Below are 21,346 nucleotides of genomic sequence, written 5' to 3'. Positions count from 1 at the left end.
TAAATAACAGTCACGATCAAAGACACCTTGTGTTATATCACATTTTTATTAGAGTCAAGGAACTTTTATGCTTACGTGAATGATTGCGCACCAAACAGTTCACCCACACTGGCCGCACACACACTTGTATAACCGTTTAGATAACAGTCGGCCGTGCTGAGCCGCTGAGAGCCAACCATCGGCATCGCTTCATTCACCGGCAGCTGCGTCGTAGTGATTTGCTCTTGCCTCTCTCACGCCGGCAGTAGCCGTGGGTTTCCACGTGAAAGCGGTGACACCCTTATGTAAAGCGACTGGCGGCGCTGGATGCCAATCGCAGTGCGGAGCGGCACTCACCGGAACCGCCCTCTTGGAGGCAGGAGGCGTCGATTGGCTCAGAGCGCCTGGAGGCAGAGCCGGGCAGTTCTCTGGACCAATGGGCGCAGAGCTGGAGGAGGAGCTTGAGGAGGAGCTCGAAATGAGGTCACTGCCTCCGCTGGAGATGCAGGGCAGAGTCCCGGTGTGTGAGGAAACCTGCACGGGAGAGAGCGTTGTGTCAGACCAACCTGGGACCGGCAACAACCGCACTCTATTAAGGAGTCAACCACAAATATCTCCCAAACGAGGCTTTCGCGGAGACAGCGGAAACAATCGAGGATCTGTCTTCTGCGAGGTTGGTGGAGTTTTACTTGTATGCGCGATTTCTAGCGTGCCGTATCGGTGGTGTATGTTTTAAAAGGTGAGCTTTGAAGATAACATCGCAGTTAACGAGCTCAGGTCTCTATATGTATAATACTGTATTAACATGGAGCGTGAAAGTTGCATAACTGTGTCAGTGTGAGGGTCAATCCCGGTCAGTAGACTACAGTAGAATCTATTAGGCCACTAGTCCTGCCCACATGACAGCGGGGACGCGAGTCCATCCGAGAGGGAATAACCTTTACGAACTGTAGAACAAAATACCGCAGGTGATCCGTAGATTTATGTAAGGATAGTAAATGCTTCGTGCAGCGAAAATGACAGTATATCACGACGCTACAAAGTTGTTAGAGTTGGCAGAGATGTCAGAGTCACATATGGTGCATTATAGACGCGCTATCTGGTGTCACTGTCACATGAAAACTCCACCATAGCGCCTTACATAAAGAGTGTACTGCAGCAGCACATGGCACAAGTTCACACGCAGCACCGATTAGAGAATTTGTGAGATGTGAGCTATGGTTTTCCCCGGAGAGACTGTCATCGTGCTCTGATGCTTGAGTCAGGCGGTTTGCGTAGTTGTCTTGGCAATGAAGAAAAATCCTTACATAAAGGATGCCCTGCCTCTTGGAGGCATTCATTCATTACAATGAGCTGTGACAGTGTTTGTGTTGTCTATGGCTGAGGGAGTAGTCAGTATTTCCACTGTGTGAAAGTATACTTTTCACATGGATATTCAGATGTAATCTCACAGGGAAACTGGCAAAATAAGTAACTGCAGGCAAAGTAACAGACTACATTCTTCAAGCTGGTGTCCCATAAAAAAAACTTGTATCTCCAAAAACCTGCCTATTTATAGCCTGATGACACAAGGCTCTTTTACGTTATGTAAAAAACTTTGAGAAATGGAGCTTGGAGAATTTTCTCATCATGTGCAGCAAGGTCATAATCTGAAAGCACAAGTATCCCCTCAACACTGGAGATACGAGGTTTTACCAGACATTGACAATGTCAAACATTGCAGGGGTTTAAACTAAATAAAATCATTTACATCCTGTTCACTGGTCAGTGAATCAATCGTTTAACTCTCTCAGGGGAATACTTTTACTTTTGATACCTGTTTGCTTTTACTTAAAGTGAAAGTTTGAATGAAGTCACTATATTATTGGCACAATACTAAAGTTAATGGTTTATTTATTTTAGCTTATTTATTAATGGAGCAGCTTTGAATATATTTTTACATGGTTCCTGGTCACTAGCTGTAATTTTGCTTAGAGAAAATAAAACCAACTCAAGGAAGAGGTAATCCAAAGATGAGGTATTGGTGATAGAAATGTTGCTATGAACTTCAAATCTTTTTAGTAAAACATTCAGGATTTAGCACTGAAACATGGAACTCAATTTAAAAGTGATTCTCTCTGTGAGAGAGCAGTAGGTGGTCCAGGACCATGCAGTGTATCAGCAGCAAATCTGATATACTGAGAGACCTATCCAGCTATCCCTTCGTGACTGCAATGGGAGGAGAAAAGATGAGTGACGCATGTAAGGCTGGCGAGGGAGAAGTCATTTAGACTTGTTTATCTTACTGTTGCAATAAGCGGAAAGTTTGGCATTGCGCCGGGTACAAATTTCCACGCCCACAATTGCAGTACGAGAGGAGGCGCTCTTTTTTTTTTTTTTTTAAACTTATTGTCAGGCAAACTTCATGCAAGGATGGAATGGGTGCTCTCGAAACAGATCATGTTACGGGACAGTCTAACATGTGGGGGTTTTATAAAACAAATATTTTTAACTGTGGCATTTTTATTGCAGAAGTGGCACAGTGTCTGTACAGCAGTTTTTGCACAATATGTTTTTTTCCTGTCAGTCTGTAGCTTTATGTGGAGTTCTCTAACCGAACTATGGTGGGAACTGAGGAACAAAAGGAAACTTTACTGTCACTCTGTTCCTTCTCAATCTGAGCATTAAGGCCTCTGTTAGGAAAACTGGTGAAGCCTCAGGTGGTCTTGGAGGTCGCAGTACAGTGCAAGGAGTGCAGTGTGCATGTGATCCATTATGGCTTTTTAAGATATCATTGCAAATAGATGTAGGTCAACGAAGGAGGAAACAAGCCACAGAGCAACCTCAGTCATGTCCTTACATGAAAGAACTCCAAGTGCTTGTTTCCCTAAGGTTTAGTGATTAACAGCTATGTTTGAGTACAGGCAAGGACCCAGATTGTGTGAGAAATCACATTAGGATAGGAAAAAATAATAACAATGTGCAGCAACAGACTGATGAAACACCAGATTACACAATGATGGTTAGGAAACAGAGTTGCAAATAAACACTGAAAAATAAGGGTTCAACGATCAGTAGTAATCTAGTAACCAGGTTTCTTTGGCAGAAGTCTACCTATGTTGCCTGTCAGACTTGGAGCTGGTTAACATTTCTCAATTTATGCTGATGAGATACTCAAGTTTCCTGTCAAGACTGAAGCACAGATTTTTAAGCATAGGAGCACTTACACTATGACTGCTGTTTGAATAAGAAACATGAAAAAATAAAATTAGGAATGGTAAAAGGACATGTCTAATCGAAGATGAAGTGAAGCAATACAGAGTAAAGATACAGATAAAGAGTTTTTCTAAAGCCATGGCAGTTTGTGTAATTCAGGGCTCACTTACTAGCTTTGATTTCAGTGATATCTCAGTAAATGGACCTGGCACAGGAGTCATCACATGACCTAAGAGTTGCTGTTGTTTTGGGCTAACACACCACCCCTTTACCCTGCTATAATAACTGTTTATCAAACTGAAACATTGCACTCAAGTTCTCTCCATCTGAACCCACTCACTGTAAAGTTATGTAAGTCCCCCTGTAAACTGAATCCATTGTACAAGATGGTGACTACACGCTATAATTAATGAAATTAATGCCTCCAACATGATACACTGTTATAAAACTGCAGCTACTGCTGCATGGTTGTATAAGATGGTTTGGGATGACACATTAGATAATATGATCAGAGCACTGATATGAATATTTTTCTCAATGGACAAAAGAGATTCAGAGTATTTTATGATGTGGACTGAGAGGCTCTTTGATTTGGTGCAACTGTGTATACCCTGTCTCCTCCAGAGAGGGAGCTGTTTTTAAAACTTCAACCTCTTGAATCTACATCCTCTGTTTGATGTTTAATTTCTAACCAAACATTTGTAAACTACAGTTAAGTCTGGGTTTAAATTAATATGTCAATATTGAATTATTCATTTATTCATATAGGCACTAAAGAAAGCCTCAAGAAGCCAGATGATATTGACTATATGATGCTGAAACCAAATATTAACTCATTCATTTGAGCACAGACAAAATAATTTTTAAACAGTTTTAAATGTAAAATAATAATAATAATAATAATGATGATTAATGATGATTTTTCACCTTTGCCTTTTTTCTCTTACTAGCTGCAAACAGTGCCTTTTGCAACTTGTATCAGCAGCACTGCAAGGTTAAATTGTCTGGGTATGGAGGTGGTTTCAGCCCTAAATCTATCTAGAAAAAGTCTCTGGCAAGCCTGTTTCTTACGTGACATTTCACATTCCACATGCAAAGTGGTCCCAGGTTTAGTTTTGGATATTTCTTGTAGTCGTCATTTGTAGCAGTTATTGAGAACAGTAACAACATGGAAAATAAGAATGAGACAGATGAAGATCACAGGCTCTCTTTCCACCAGTGTAGGAAATTTGTGTCCTCTACTACAGCAGTGGCTAGACCCTAAGAACTTGAACAAATACAATCAAATTTTAATTTCGAATCATTATTACAACCTTAGCTTTAATGGCTGGTGAAGCTCTGTCTAAATCGAGTGTTCCATCTTTTTATAATGAAAAACTGATTTCTTTTAAATTATCTTTTTAGAAATCTCCTAAGATTCGGAAAGGCCAAGTGAGCAGTATGTTCCCGACAGGCCAGAATGATTCTTTGATTGCATTAAAATGACAGAAAGGGCCAAAGGAGGGTAATATATAACCTGTGATTGCATTATGTTTCTCTTTTAGTCTTGTTAGCCACCTGTTCCTCGATGTACCCTACCTCATTGTAGGATATAACTGTTTCTTAGACCTGCTACCAGCCACTGTGCACTTTGACAGGGAGAAGCATCATAACTGGCATTTGAATGTGTCACGGCCTGTGTTTATGGCTCATGCAAAACCGGTGAAAGTATATCACATGAATGAGAAGAGTGCGCGTCAAGTTCCCGGTGAGGTAACTAAGTTTAAAATGATGATTGGTTTCCTCAGTGGGGACACAGGAAGTCCACGCTATTCTTTCCTCCACTTCCTGCCCTGCAGCAGCTCAACAGGATGAAATAGATTTGGCCAATGACTGAACGAAAAGAGAAAAATCACTGATGTTGAACTACCCTCAGGTAACCCCTACTGTTAGAGGTAGACTGGACATTTATAGACTCATTTCAGAATAGTATACAGGTGTTTAACAAAAGATAAATGGTCAATATAAAACACTGTTAATGACTTTGCTGTTTATTGACTGCTCTTTTTAATTATCTTTTAAGAGAACATTTGAGCGAGCGCTCTATTTTGAGTAAGTTCTCTGCCTCTGTGTACACAGAAATGAAGTGGGTCTGTACAATAAATCAGCTCATGAATTTTTAAATGTGTGCAAGAGTAAATATTTGATTGTCCATTCTTAGTGCTGGAACATCATGTACTATGCACAATCAAATAAGCTTGGAGCTGTTGCTCTGCAGCTGCACAGATTACTTTTTTTCTCTCTCTTAGTTCAGTTCAACTTCTGTTTGTGGTTGATTTTATTGCTTTGAAACAATGTTGCCAAAGCAAAACACATGCATTTACACAAAAATCTTCAGAGTAACAATCACTATTAATGTATGTCACTGGGCTAAAATCAAATGTAGAATCTGTGTATAGTAGACACACATGCAAGAGATGCAGTTGTAATGACAGTATTGCGTTTTATTAGGTGCAGAAATTCAGTCATTGTCTGCAAAGATTCTCAGTCATCCAGGTCATCAAGGGCAAATAGACTTGGTTGTAGATACTCGAAGCCTCTCATCCAAGAGGCTTCTTTAGTTCTGGAAATTCAGTTTCTGGCCTAAAGTGAAGTCCAGATGGAGGTGTCTGTCAGTCCATACTTGCTCTGTTAAAACTGCTAATTAAGCCTGAATCTAGGCAACATCTGTCTTGGTATTTTATCTCTTAAATATCCTCAGCTCACGCTCTCTCTTTAGGACCAGATAGTGGCGGTGAAATTGCAGCATCATTGTACGCTCCATATTTAGAAACTCTTACTTCATCTCCCACCTCAACTCCTCTTACTGCTCTACTGTCTCTCTCTTTTTCTTCGTCTCTTCGCCTCTATCTCTCTCTCTGACTATCTACTGATGTCAAGCCAACAGATTTGGCATGGTAACAAGGTAACGAGGTGAATGTCTAACAGTTACCGTAGTTTGTAACTAGTTTGAACTCTTGGACTTTGTGAATATTGGGCACATTGGCAGTCGGCTCTTTAACTTTGGACCAGACTTTGAGCAATTGCAGCTTCCTCTGCAGCAGCACCTGCCAAAAAAACGCCTCTGTGGAACAAAATCCATGGTCAGCGGTTTGTACAAAATGTTCAGTATGTACACTATGCTGGCTGAGTAATATCTCCCAGTCAGACGGTCCACTGTGTGTAATAGGAGGCTCTCTACAAAGGGGATTTTTATCTTATTTTGCAGAAAATGGCTTTACCACAATGTCGATCTCAAGTGCTGCACTTTGCACAGAAGACAAGTCATTTCCAAACTCATTGCTCTATTTGTCTTACCAAGCAGTATCTTATGTCTTGATTGTCTTGTCACCATATGCTGACCCACTTCATGCAGCAGCAGGGGCAAAAAACCCTACTGTGTGGCAGGTCAGTGATAAGCAGACATGATTGTGAACTTACTGCTCTCTACCATCTGGCACAGGCCCATCGGATAAGTTAATCATTAATGGACTTTGCCATAATGTTATGACTATCGTTTAATTCATTGGCCGCTCTGAGTTCCAGATGAGACAGGTCATCAGCTGCACACAGGCACTGAAAGTTTCTGTTTAACTTCATGCAAGTGACCTTTTAAGACAAAGACAGGTGGGAACATCAACGCATGCAGCAGTGTCAGGCATCTGCTACATGAGGAGATAATGTATAGAGGAGACGAAACCTTTGGGTTTCCCCTTTCTGTATGTTACCAAGTATTTGCAAAATTGTCAGTTTGAGTCATTCTTGCTTTTGTGGTCCTCAAAGTTTTGTGCAGGTTTTTGCATGTATCTTGCTGAGTATGTTTCTAAACTGTGCTTTGCCTGTGAGTAGAGTGTGTATATATTGACCCATGCTCTTTAGTGTTTTTTAAGTAAGTAGACACAAATGGGGAGAGAGGGAGTGAGACCTCCCTGGTGAACTGCAGCTCTGAACTTATTGATCAGGTACACTATAAATAGAAATCAGGCGAGTATCCCAGAGAACATGACCTTTACCCTAAAACATTCAATAAAAACTTCTTTAAGATCAAACAAGAATGCTGACAAATGTGTTTGAGTGTTTTAAAATACTCCCATTATAAGGAGAGAGAGAAAGAACATTAAACATTTAGACATAAGTTTTTCAAGGCTTCTTGCATCGAGAACGGCTCCAGTTCTAAATCTACTTATTGAATCTGTATCCTTTCAAATCCCTTATCAAATCGTTTTAAGTAGCTTGTTTGGTGGGGAGTGAAGAATTCTGTTAAAAGATGTGCAGCACTAAACCAGATAAGCATGACACAGATACTCCTAGAAACTAGTTACTGTCAAACCTGAACCATGAATACTGCTCTGCTGAAAGATTGCAGGGCTTTCACCACATGCTTCGTCACCACTCTGTGTCATTCATTAACCTTCAGTTTCACTTTCACAGGTGATGGGTCACAGAATATACTGTAACACTTGCGATAGGCTGAGGCCGAGCACTTGCCCTTCTTATGTTTATTGCAGAAGTTCTTGCTCCAACATGCCAGACAATAGACATTTAAACAAAGGACTTGTGTCGTGACAACCCTCCTGCAAAGATTGCTTTTTGCATGTTTTGTTGCACCATGAGGCATTTAAACCAGTCCACCATGTCTGATGTTAACAATACTGTCACTGGGTTATCACGCGTTTGTTTACGTCATCTGCCTTGATTGAAAGATTAGACAAAGGATTCGTCAGCTGAGGACCTTAACGTACGCAGGTATTTTACCGACTTGGAACTGCATCCAAAATGGAAATGCCTGGAACATGCTTGGAACACACGCCTGGTTTGTGAAGTGTTTTCTGCTTTTGCAGCATAACACGCACACATACTGTATACACAGTCTAACACACAGCTTTCAACAGGTCATTAGTAGATCAACAGACAACACAAGCGTCACACTAGGTAAAGCCTATGGAACAAATGCTTTGTGCTTGCATGGGCCTGACGCTTAAGACTGAGTGGTGAGACTAAATAAACACACGTAAGCATCTCCATAGAGCTCAGGTGAATTAAGGAGGGCAGAGAGCATAGTGTGTCTGCAGAGTAGAAAATAGACATTTTTCCATTTCATGGTTGAGAGAATGGAATGCCAGGACCTTGTCAAGCTATCCCTGGAAAACATCCAAGCTAGAGGTTATACTTGGACACTATGGCTTTCGTGTGACCTCAACATGTTGCCCAGAAACAGGATTATACGAGTGATAACGTTTTTTTTTCTCTCTCTCTCTCTCTATCTTTCTCTGTGCTCTAAATCTTAAGTTTGAACATGATTAAAAGGTCAGACCTCTGTTCATATCTCTGAGTTGAAATATATCTAAGAAAAAAATTAATTTGGTGAGTTTACTGTAAATACTTCAAGACTAAAATGCAAAAGTACTTCACACAGAGAAGAAACATTTGGTTACTCTACATCATTATGGCATAATTCTATAATTCTGTATCATTATGGACTGAAGCAGCAAAAACTGCACTTTTGAGTGCATGTAACTCAGTCTGGTTCTTGCCTGATATGTTTTACTTTTCAGATTCTCTTGGAAAAAGTCTGTCTCTCATTTGCTTCCTTTGTTCTTTAGTTTGTCATTAACCAAAAATACGAACACACAGTCTTAAGTCATTATGGTAGTTTTGAGCTGCATTGTGTTTACGCTACAGTTCTGACACTGCTGTAATGTGTTTTTCCCATAGATGATCAGTTATAAGTTTCTTCCTCTGATCATGGTTACTTCCCAGTTTTCCTTGCGTTTATTCCAAACACACCACTGTTGACGCTCCAACAAATCAAACCTGCATCACCTGAAGTAACCAGAGGATCTTCCCTAGGAAAGATCTAACCAATACTGGGTGGTTTGAAAAGACAGTTATATATGAGATGGTATATGCCACTGCTGCTGTGCAGGACAGTGTATTTAAAACCCTGGTCGCTTGAGGCCTCAGAAAACAAGGCGAGCTGTTGACTATCATCCTGCGGTGGCCTTCAGATAAATGCTGCCCAGTCTTTTATGCGTTCCAGGGAGGATGATCCTTTGAAAGGATTGGAAAGCTCAGATGGGCCAGACCCACTGTTCTTAAAGGCCACGCTGTCTGTACCAGTGAACTTGTTCACTGTACATCAGAGAAGCACCTGCAGGGGGTCTTCAGAGGTCAGGGGTTAAACCCTGTGACATGCTCTGATATCGCACCAGACAAAAGACAGACAGACACTTGAAGGAGGTTTGGTGCAGCATTGATTTGTCTCTTTGAATTATTTTTGAATGCATATATGTGTGTGTGTGTGTGTGTGTGTGTGTGTGTGTGTGTGTGTGTACATGCAAATGAATGATTACATCTTTGTATTAAAGAACATTGACAGTGTTTTGCATGTTCTGTTCCAGAGTCATACAAATCATCTGTACTTTGCATAAAGTTCATGTCAGTATGGCATTAGAATGCTCTCGCTGGGACTTTAAACTTACTTCACATAGATGATTTGTTTTAGTCAACGCTCTGTTGCCTATCCAGACAGAGGAATGTTTGTCACTGTGTGGTTATGAAGTCAAAAGGATTCATGCAGTTGTAGTTAGCAGATCATTTTTATTTTCACTTGAAAACTAATTAACCAGGGTAATTATCTGCAGCAGTCACAAGATTCTATCATGTATCTACTCAATCATAAGTTTTCTAAGTGTTTAAATTATGCATAACTTGCAGTGTATGATGCTTACTTCATTACTAATATGTCTAACCCTCCTCTGTCAACAGATCAATCCGCCTCCACCCCTGTTCCCTACGGCGACACCCTTTCAAAAATGGGTTGATCGTGTTCTTTCATCATCCAATTAACTAACTTGGAACAGGCCTTGGGCAGCACACCTCCTGATGTCAGAAGATTCAGATTCCAAGCCCTATCGCTTCCCTGTTCTGGAAGACCAGGATGAAGCCTCGGGTTGCAGAGCGTCCACCTCATGCGGCTCCATGCCTCGGGGGGCCTCGGGGTGCAGCTCCATGGCACAGCTGCACCGAATGGGTGGCTACAGCCAAGGCGGGCCTGACCTAGGCCTCCCCTCAGAGGGAAGCGACAGCAGCAGCCAGGACCCTCCCACCTCGCCACACAACCATCGCAAGAACGCCCGCTCCCACTCGCTTCCCGAGGAGGACGTGGAGATGAAGAGCAGCGGGTCCAGCGGGAGTGGGACCGAATCACACGGCAATGAAAGCCACGGCAACGAGAGTCATGGCAACGAGAGTCACGGCCATGAGTCGATGGGCAGCTCCAATGGCAACAGCAAAGACTCGGCATTGCTGGAATCCTCTGAAAGCAACAAGAGGTCAGTGGTGTTTGTGCGAATGATGACGTCATTAGTGTGAAGCTATTGTTCTTGTTAGCATAAGAGCACATTTATCCTCCCTGTGTCCACTGATGTTTGGTTGGTCAGCAAACTCTGACTCACTTGGGTGAGAATAAATCAGATATTGATTCCTTTTTCAAGATAAAATTCTCCTGATCTAAACAATTTCAAAACTTTAAGTCAGGATGAGGAGTCAGCAGCAGGAGTTATTAAATGGTGTGAAGAGCAAAGGTCTCTTTAAAACAGGAAAGGCTGACACAGTTTATATCGCTGACAGAAAAGCTGTTTGTAAGCTAAGTACTGTCCTCTTTGCGGTCACCTGCATGAAAATGAGGTTTGCTGATTCAACCACACAATCATAAATCACCCTGAAGCACACAACCACTATAATCAGTACGAAGCATTAGATGTGCAGAGATATGTAGTGATTGTGATGCAGTGCCAACACATTTCTGAAGCCAGGCATATACCAGTAGGTCAGTATGAAAGATAGAAACAACAAATACAGTAAAACCAAATCACAGTAGTGATGACTCACAAAAAAAGGTCATAGCTGGTATCTAGAGCCCCTGTGAAAAATTACTCTGGACTTCACTTTTCTTCCTTTTGCCCTTGTAGTTAATCATTGCATATTCATGAAGACTGACATCTCTGGGGTTTTAAAGGATGAAAAACCATGCCCGTTTGGCTTTCCACCACCACAGTCTAGTCATAATGAATGCATGGGATGTGTTCGTCAGAGTTGAGTAATGTGAGCCAAGGCTCCAGTGATGGCCATCGAGCTTTTGGCCCGGAAGCGCGTTTGAGACATAAGTGAATCCTCTGTATCAATTTTCTCAACCATGAGAGTTCCCCCGCAAAACTAGAAATGTCAATGGAGATAGATTTGAATAAGAGCTTTTAAATTATGTTGCTTTCAATGGCACTCTCCCTGCCAGCTGAGCACTCCCTGCAAGTGACATGAAAGGAAACCTGCCCAACAGACATGTTGTTCGTCATAACAGTTTATTTTGGGTTTCATGCCCAGTGAGAATTAACTGAACGTCATTGCACTTTACCACAATTATTTGCCTTAACTGGATTTCATGTTAGCACGCATTACTTACAAGTGACTCATGTTTTGTTTTGATAGAGACAACATGTGGTCATCTTTAATGTCACAAACATAATCTGATTTGTATGTAGGGCACAAAACATTGATCAGGTCAGATTTTTTTTACTTATTTATATGATCAACCACAATGCTTTCGCTACACAAATGTAGTTCAGCCTCTCTGATTTTTATCTGTTGTGGCACTATTCAATGTCACGTACCAGGGCTGGATGATGATGAAGATTTATAGTGTTTTTATTACAATTCTGCTTTAGAATAGACCTGTTGTTCAGTCGTGGATAATAGCTGTACTGCATTTAACTCCAGTACTGAAGCGGGTACTTAGTTGAGTAACAAGAACAAAATAGTTCTAGATCTGCCAAAAATTTTATGGACGTGACTACAGGGTAACCAAAAATAGGTTTAGAACACAATGTTGTCTGCCCAGGAGACGACCACAGTGGGTCTTGAGCAGTGGGGGAAAAAAATAAAAAGACTGCTGTTCCCAGTTGGGAGACTGGATTGATGTCATCCGGGTGGCTGGAGGGTGTAGGCTGTAGGCTGAAGAGGCTGGCTTTCTCTTAATGCCATCTGGATTGTGTCATGCTCTCCAACTTCTCGTTATTGCCACGGTAACATAGTGTTTGTCTCTGTTTATATCTGGGCGGAGCGAGCAGAGTTGCGTACTCTCACGTTCTTTCTCTCTCACTCCCAGCCCTGTCTCTCTTACCTCACTTAACCTTCTGTATCAGATTTTTTTTATTTTTTCCAAACCACTCCCTCTTCCTGTCTGTATCGTACATCTGTCTCGCACACATACCAGCTCCCTCCCTCGTCTGCTGACGGGATGATTTTAACAACTTCTCCATCTCTCGCTTTGTTTCCCTCTCCTCACCCCTCCCTCTCCTGACTTGAACTTTCTAACCTTCTGTACTTTTTCGTAAACCACTCCCTCAATGACAAATAGACTATTTAGCACTTTTTTCCCCCCTTTCCATGTCTGTCTGTAACTTTCTTCTGCTTCTCCTTCCCTCTTTCTCTCTTTTTCTCCCACTCCACCTCATTCACTCACTACTGTAGAGGCAGCCTGTTTAAAAGACGAGCAATACAGGTTATTAAATGAAATACATTATACTATATGCACATTTACACTTGGATATTGACAATTTGCGATTCATCAAGTGACAATCTTCCAAGAGATTAACAGACTATTAAGACACCATGTGGAGTTTAGAATTTGTCTTGACTTTGGCGACACCTGTGGCCAAAAGCCACAGCGTCTGTTGTAAGCACCAGTTCCTCTTGAGTCAGATATCCCTTGTCTCCCATCTGTTGCACTCAGCTGTACATGTAGGCCTTATGTATGAGAGAGAAAGAGGTTGTTGTTGTGTTGGAACATTGGAACAACTAATATACCTCTTAAAGGAACAGTCCCACATTTTGGACAGAGTTGATGTTATGAGGCTTTTATGGCATAGAACAATAAAAACATAAGCAAAGTAAAAATGTATCTCCACAAATACATCACAATTTAAAACACAAAGGCACTGATTTCATTGGTATTTGCCCCCTTTATTGTGATAAATCATTAGCAGCTTTTTCACAGCAAACATTGACTTGCCACAACAAGAAAAGAACAGGTGTAACTAACAACATTAATAACATTTAACTGTCCCAGTGTGCCCTTCCACTGAGTGACTGCATACAATACCAGAGCCCCTGGAACTGGCTAACTGGCTGTAATTCATATTCACACCTGGACTTTTCCTGCTGTGACATGTCAACGTACACGCTGTAAAGTCCAACTGCTGGTTTATCAAACTGCCTACAAGAAACAGCATCATGAAGGAAACGCTGTATACAACCATTGCCCGGTTGCCTCACAGAACAGAACTTTATGACAAAAAGATATTTGGGCTAATATTTCCCAGAAGGAATGTGGGAGAGAAGAAGGTTCTGCACTGTGATGAGACCAGAATTGAGCTGTATTCGATGACAGAAGCATAACACTGTGAAGTATGGTGGCTGCAGCATCATGTTGATGGGATGCTTCTGTGCAGCAGGCATTTGAATGTAGCAAAAAAACTGATAAATCTGTAGTAAAAAAAAAAAAAAAAAAAAAAACCCTTCTGCAGTCTGCAAAAAAATTGTGACTTTGGGTCATTTTCCATCAGGACAGTGACAGTACTTGAAAGTTGCTGTTCACTCACAGCCTCTGTACAACTTGACGGAGCTTGAGCATCAGAGCAACAGATGCTGAACATGACATTGTACAGGTGTATCTCATAAACTGATAGCTCAGTGTATTCTTTAAAATTAGGTCCCTGGTTTGCTCGGAGAGGCTATTTGCGAATGTTTGTGTCTATACTAAGTCATTTAATCCTGTTATTTATAGCAACATGTTGTATCTGAGAGGTGAGTCAGCATCTCTAGAGAGCTGGTGATTTTAGTGTATTAGCGTACTGATAAGCTTGTAGGCTAATACAGTGGGCCACATACACAGAGCCCTGAGCTGCACTATGCAGTATTGCGAATTCAAAGACTAGATTATGTAGACTTTACTGGCAGATGCCTTCCTAAATTTGTAACATCATGTTTTAAATAAAGAAACTTGACCTAACTAAATAAATTTGTCTACTACTACTTCAATACATGCTTACTAGTGAAAATAATTAGTATATACATTATTTCATTCTTATTTATGTACTTTAAATTCATTAATAGGTGTATAGTGCGTTTACAGTTGAATGGAAAACACGCCAGACTTTTTGCCCACTGGAGCTCCTCTTTAACTCATTCATATACAGTTGATTCACTGTGTTGTTCATGATTCTTCAGTGTAAGAAGATATCCTAACCTACATGCAGTTAGAGGTCAAATGTTCACAGAGACCGTCAGTGGAAGGTTTCTAATTAAACAGGGCCACCTCGCCCAGAGACACATGCTACAAAGAACAGAAGCTAAAACAGAAACTCCTCTGCCTCTTTGAGCCACGCTCTTTTAATAACATGTTTCCACGACCGGCAGACCTACTGCAACACTGCAAATTAGCCTGCTGAGCACTAATACATGTTCAGTCTGCTCAGTCTAAAACCAGCTGTTGCATTCTTGAGTTAGACACCTGCTTGTGCTTGGAGAGGCTATTTGTAAAGGTGTTTTCTATTCTTAGCCAGGTAAGCAGGTTATTCATAGTAACCTGTGTTGTAGCTCAGGTGAATCAGTGTCTCAGACAGCTGTTAATAGTCTTAAGTAAAGCTTGCCGGCTAATATAGTGGACTACATACTCCGACTGCCGGCTTTTTTTAGGAGTACAGCTACCACTGATATGCAGTTCATGGCCTTGAATTAAATTGGCTAAAACTGCAGGTGGCATTCTGTGTGTTTGTAATTCTGTTACTGATTTCCTACAACCTTTGGATTGTTCTTGCTTTTAAATGGAAAAGCACAAACAAAAACAGATGCTGCCCACTCCCACTCATTGTGCAAGCTCAACTGTCGATGAAGTTGAAATTAGTACTGAAATAATCAGCAGATTGTTACTTACCACGCTGCTGTGAATAAGAGGCTGGGGAGTTTTTAGAAAAATAATTGTACAGCTTCGGGGTGAGACAAAATTTTACTTTAATTAAATACCCAGCCCTACTTAAGAAGAGATCTCCCAGGTCTGAGTGTGGTCCTAGGTCTTCGACCTTGGAAAAAAGATGGGGTGATACAACACATATACTGTGTACCATCACCTACAATTCAGTGGGCGTGTTGCCTACTCTGACCTACGACCTGTCCCTCCCTCCTCTGCTTGCAAACACCCTGTAATATCCTGATGTCTGCATGTTCTGCTCCTTTTCTTGTTTTATGTTAACTCATACATCTTGTGAGATTTTGACATGTTGCACTGCAGTCAATCAAGAAATAGCAGTAATGGACCTTTCTCATGAAAGACATTTTGACTTGTCATAGTAGGAAAAGCACAGGTGTTACTAATAACATAAACAATGGCTCTGTGTGTCCCAGTGAGCCCTGATAGTGTGACAGTGAGGCAGCATGAACACCAAGACCCTGAAACTGAGGCAGCTAAATGGAATTAAGACATCATTAATTTGATTAATTGCAGCTTTTCCTACTGTAACATGTCAAAATGTCTTCCCTGAAAAATGCCCACAGAACACCCAAATGAAAAATAGCCATTACTACTGTTACTAGTTACAGCTGTGTTGAGTCCCAACTCCATATCAGACACTAACAGCATACTGCATGCAACTGTTTTTTCAGTTAGTGTGCAATACATTATTGTAGTTTACTTTCTGTATTGACTGACTGAATTATCTATCAAGTTGTGATTTCGCAGCATCACTAACAATAAAGTTTATCCTTTGTGCATCACATTGTGGGACAGTTATGTACATCAGCAGCAGACTCAAAGGTTCAGCGCATTTGATAAACACTTAATTTTGTGACGTTCCTGCGTGAACACACTGCATACTCAAAGCTTCACCTCTTAAATTGAATCTCTCAGATGCAAAATAGGGCACAGATGGGTTTCATCATGAGAAAGGTCTATCAAGCCAACTAGTAATTACACAGAGCCTCCTTGCCCTTATCTTCACCTTGGACAGAGAAACACCATGCACATGCAGAGTAGAAACTAAAACAGAAACTTCCTCCGCCTCTTTTAGCATCGCGACGCAGTAACACATGTCCTCAGAGCGTGGCACACAGACTTAATACCACATAGCAAATTAGCCTACTGTGATAAAGTCTCACACTAATACATGGTCAGTCTGTCCAGTCTAAAACCAGCTGTTGCATTCTCAAGTAGTGGAGGCTATTAGACAGAATTAGCATCTCCTTGTGCTTGGAGAGGCTATTTGTAAAGGTGTTTTCTATTCTTAGCCAAGTAAGCAGGTTATTCATAGTAACCTGTGTTGTAGCTCAGGTGAGTCAGTGTGTTTCTAAGAGCTAACGATTTTAGTGTATTAGTGCAGCGTTAAGCTTGTAGGTTAATACAGAAGGTCACACATGCATACTCTTCAGCTGCATGCAGGCCGTCCACAGGTTCAGAAACAGGCATGACAAAGACACAGTACATGTTAAGTTTGGCAAAAAAATGTCGCCACAAAGTCCTCTCTCTAGCATTTGCCGGAACTTTCAAAGGAATCTCACAATCTCTCTCAACAGACGGAGGTTGTCATATCATGACCTGAGATTGAAACTTCAGTCATGTGAGAACAGGTTTTTGCCACGGTGATGGTTATCATGACACAGAGAAGTTATCATGCCAATCAAGCAAACTCCATCTGCTGATGAGGACGGTGAGATGAACACAGAGAAATTCTAGTAAATGGACCTCGAGTTATGATCACATTGCTTTTGTCAAAACTCCGGTTCAGGTCTTTCTCTCTTTACATGTAAATATTTACTTAGATTTGTTCAAATCTATTTTTAGTACAATGGCTTAAAAAATGAGGCCATCAGAGTGTTTTGTGTTTAAACCTTGAACAATTTCCTGAGGAATAAAGAGGGCAGCGCAAATATTGGGTTTTAACCAAAACGATATGAGAGCTGCTTATTATCTGCCTGTCCTTAAAGGAACCTACATAAGCATGAGTGAGATAGACTGTGTCATTAAAGTTGCCTAGTTCGCCAAACAGGCATTGCAGATATTTCCTGTTTCCGTGCTCCAAAAGAGCTGTTTTCTTGACCCCAGAATTTCCAGCAGCACCTCTGCTCCTAGTTGTATTTAGGTGCCTAATTGTTGCTGTACTGGAGCTCTCCTGCCGTGCACCCTTTGAGCTGCAGACTCTTACTCACTTACAGTCCTCTGGGAGGTGAGACTGACCTCAGACTTGGAGTGTGGTTTCTTTTGTTGTCTGAATCCCTAAATGAGAGGTGAAGCCACACGTACACTGGTCCTCTTTCACCTCCACGAGGGCAGAAGTCAGCTGATCTTTTTTCAGCTCACTTTAACAACACCCCGCACTGTGAAAATGAATATACCCTTTTTTTATTATTATTGTAGGCTAGGTACCTTGAGCATCTTAGCAGAAGCATGTGTCTCAGCAGGGTGAGAAGGAGTGTGAAATGTGTGAAAAATATCAGAAAATAATGGCAACATTTTGTCCTTTGCCTGTCAGTCACCCATTTGTTTATTTTTGTTCAACTATAATTTAGTGAGGGAGGAGTTCAAATCAGTTTGACTAAATTAGAACCAGTAGTGTATTTCTCCCTCTGTGTATGTGTGCCTCTTTGAGGTAATTTAAGTTTTGTTCCCCTATTTTGTTGCAAAATCTTCACATCTTTGCCCCCCCCCCCCCCCAACAGCTCGAACTCCCACAGTCCATCTCCTCCCAGCAGCTCTAACGCCTTCAGTCTGCTGAGCTCAGAGCAGGACAACCCCTCAACCAGCGGCTGCAGGTAAGTGCAGTGACTGCCACAGGACAACAGTCTCATCCTAAGTTTACCATCAATGCATGAAAAATACATTACAAACTATCCACTATTTCCATACTTCAGTCTTTTTTAAGAGGTGGTTTTCCTTGTCGCCATGTCTGACTTGCTGTTGTGCACGTGCATGTTCTTGTGCAATTTGCAGTAGTGAGGAGTCTGCCAAAGCCAAGACCCAGAAGGAGGTGATTAAAACCCTGAAAGAGCTGAAGCTTCACCTGCCTGCTGAGAAGAGACACAATAACAAGTCCTCCACATTGAACACCCTGAAGTATGCACTGCGCTGTGTCAAACAGGTGGAAGGTAAAGAGCACCTGGCATCAATCTTCTCTGTGCTTCTCACTACCAACCTGTGGTTTGTTCCTATTCACAGTTCATGAGGAAATGCATGAATGTGACTATTTATCTCACAAGTATGTCTTAGCAGCTAATGGTGAAGCAACAAATGCAATAAAGACTCACAGTAATTTGAGCAGGAGGGAACATTTCTGTAGGCAGTTCTATGGGTAATGGTCTATTAATGCTTGATTCTACCCTGTCTAAATGTTTACAGATGGAAGTGGGTGGGTAGAGGTTCAACAGCACAGTCTTCAGCTTGGTAGTTCAAGAATATTATGAAGCATTTCAGTGCAGCACTGAGATATTTTTCATCATTAAAAAATGTAAAAGAGTAGATCAGGTTTTTATCTGACTCTTTACCAGGTTCATCATGTTGTTTTCATAACAATATCAGCTTCCACAAAGCATCTGTTCTATATTGTGTCGATGTGTTGATCAGACTTTGATAGTTATTGTATCTGTTTTTGCAGCCAATGAGGAGTATTACCAGCTTCTGATGATCAATGACAGTCAACCTGCAGGACTGGATGTATCTTCTTATACGATCGAGGAAATAGACAGCATCACCTCTGAATACACCCTCAAAAATAATGTGAGTAATTAAATTATTTTCAAAATAAAACAGATATTTAAGTTCTTTATAGCTAAAGGTTTTGAGCAAAAATACTTTTATTTATTGTGTTTGTGCTGTTGTTTTTTTTTTTTTTAATTCATCCCACAATTTGGATTTTGTATCTTCTACAGGACATTTTCGCAGTAGCAGTGTCTCTCATCACAGGAAGGATCGTCTACATTTCTGATCAGGCTGCCTCCATCCTCAACTGCAAAAGAGATGTTTTCAAAAATACCAAGTTTGTGGAGTTCCTAACGCCACAGGATGTTAGCGTGTTTTACAGCTTCACAACACCTTACCGACTGCCGTCCTGGAGCATGTGCACCGGAGCAGGTACAAAAACTACACGGCTCTATGCAGACACGCTATCTGTAATACCACTGAGGGCATCTTTGGTTACAATTACGCTTATGAGAACAAGTCATAACACAACGTCATAAATTTGTCTTTTGACAGAAGACACCCTTTATCATTAGACCCTTAATTCAGATAAGGAAAAACAGTTAGAAACCTCAGGAAGCCCAGAGGGAATCTCTTTTCCGGGGACATATTCTCAACAGATGCTGTGTAAACAGAGGAAAAGGGGATAAGGGAGAAACAGAAAGTGCAAACATATGTGAAGAATGTTTATCAGACTGGACATCAGGCAACTTCCAGATGCTGCCAAGCACCGGTAACACCTGCACCACAAGACCTTCAAATAGAGATAAGAGGATCTTATTACCTCAAGTGCTTAGAAGTACTTTGTATACACCAGAAGAAACAAAATGACTGAGATTTTGGGATAGTATCAGAAATTTGTCTACTGCAAGTCAGCTGCTATCCACAGGTTCAGGTCGACCTGATCTTAGTCATTCATAAAACTGCCCCTTTCACTTAAGCTGCATAGAAGACACTCAACTGTCTCAGATGCTTAAGCAAAAAAAAAAAAAAAGGAAAGCTGCTTCCACAGGAACAGTCTGAATGAATTGTCTTGTTTCTTGCAACATCTAAGAGAGCTCACTTTTAAGAAAGCAGCACTTTTACTGTTGTGATTTATAAATAAACTCATTTATAGATAAAATAAATAAAGGGCTCAACTCTGTATAAATCCATTGCAGCCTACATGATGTTTTGATTGATTGAATTAATCAAAGCCCTGCCTGTGGGAGCTGAGATCCCAACTAGCATTTGGCTGGATCATGTTGCCTTTGAATTAAAACATTTTGTTTTTTTTCCCCCTTTTCAGAGTCGTCCCCGCCTGACTGCATGCAGGAGAAATCCTTCTTCTGTCGTATCAGGTGAGTGGGTGTTGGTTCAAACGCGGTGTCTGACCATCTGCTGCTCGTACCTGTTTGTGTTTTTTATTCATACTTTCATTCCACTCTAGATGCTTTTCAGTTAGTTTGTGACATCATAAGCGTGTAAACTGTAATCAGATGCTTTTTCCAGGCCAGTGTTAATGAATGTAGGCAAACGGGCGCCACACACACACACATTTAAAACACACACACCTGTAACTTACTGTATGTGTCAGGAAATTCCACTGTTTCTTTACAAACCTTAAATCTGATCTCAACGGTCACATGATGTCTGTAAAACATCATCACACTTTAGGTCTCAAACTCATAAGAACAGCAATCTAATAACATGTATGTCAACATTTACTCACTCTCATTAACTATACACAGATTAAGCATGGAAAATAGCTACATAGTGCCCCCTCTCCCTGTTTTCAGGTTTTTGAAATTCAAACTCCATCAATATTTGTGAATACTTGAATGGAAAAACAACATCTTCATTTAATTTGGTTTGATTTAACTCTTCTTCTGTCTAATTTACAGTGGTGGTAAGGAGTGTGAGGGTGACCTGCAGTACTACCCGTTCCGCATGACACCATACCTGATGAAGGTCCAAGACACAGTACATGCTGAAGACCAGTTCTGCTGCCTCCTACTGGCAGAGAGGGTTCACTCTGGCTATGATGGTGAGAACCTGATGGCAGCTTTTTGGAAGACAAGTTATGATTCTGATCTTACATATCTGCTTGTTTAATGGGGGTTTTCAGCCACTGCTACCTCTGTTAATCTGTCAAATAGCACACTCACTATTAGCATACACTGCAATTAAAATCTAAATAGACAGGAAGTTAGGGTCTAGGGAAAATATCATCTGTTGAAAGATAATAGACTAGTCCCAGTTCTATCTGAGACAACATACAACTCTTTAATTCCTTCTCTCTTCCTTAAAGCACCAAGAATTCCAACAGACAAGCGCATCTTCACCACCACACACACTCCAAGTTGTGTTTTCCAGGATGTGGATGAGAGGTAA

General features: G+C 41.1%; 1 protein-coding gene across 4 annotated transcripts in view; it reads left to right on the top strand.

The window, feature by feature from the left end:
* The first annotated feature begins 467 nt into the window (after positions 1 to 467).
* Positions 468 to 21,346, top strand: part of per2 (period circadian clock 2) — a 30,780-nt gene continuing 9,901 nt past the window's right edge. For all 4 annotated transcript variants that reach the window (XM_018676633.2, XM_018676636.2, XM_018676634.2 and 1 more), the window contains exons 1-9: positions 468 to 652; positions 9,961 to 10,526; positions 17,959 to 18,051; positions 18,230 to 18,384; positions 18,891 to 19,012; positions 19,165 to 19,366; positions 20,262 to 20,313; positions 20,857 to 20,999; positions 21,264 to 21,342. In XM_018676633.2, coding sequence (XP_018532149.1) covers positions 10,078 to 10,526; positions 17,959 to 18,051; positions 18,230 to 18,384; positions 18,891 to 19,012; positions 19,165 to 19,366; positions 20,262 to 20,313; positions 20,857 to 20,999; positions 21,264 to 21,342 — 1,295 coding nt within the window. In that variant the 5' untranslated portion in view covers positions 468 to 652; positions 9,961 to 10,077. The remainder of the gene's footprint in view (positions 653 to 9,960; positions 10,527 to 17,958; positions 18,052 to 18,229; positions 18,385 to 18,890; positions 19,013 to 19,164; positions 19,367 to 20,261; positions 20,314 to 20,856; positions 21,000 to 21,263; positions 21,343 to 21,346) is intronic.

Source organism: Lates calcarifer, linkage group LG4 (assembly GCF_001640805.2).
Source record: "Lates calcarifer isolate ASB-BC8 linkage group LG4, TLL_Latcal_v3, whole genome shotgun sequence".
Classification (NCBI taxonomy): Eukaryota; Metazoa; Chordata; class Actinopteri; family Centropomidae; genus Lates; species Lates calcarifer.
Note: the sequence above shows the minus strand (reverse complement) of the source record. Positions and strands in the feature narration are given on the sequence as shown.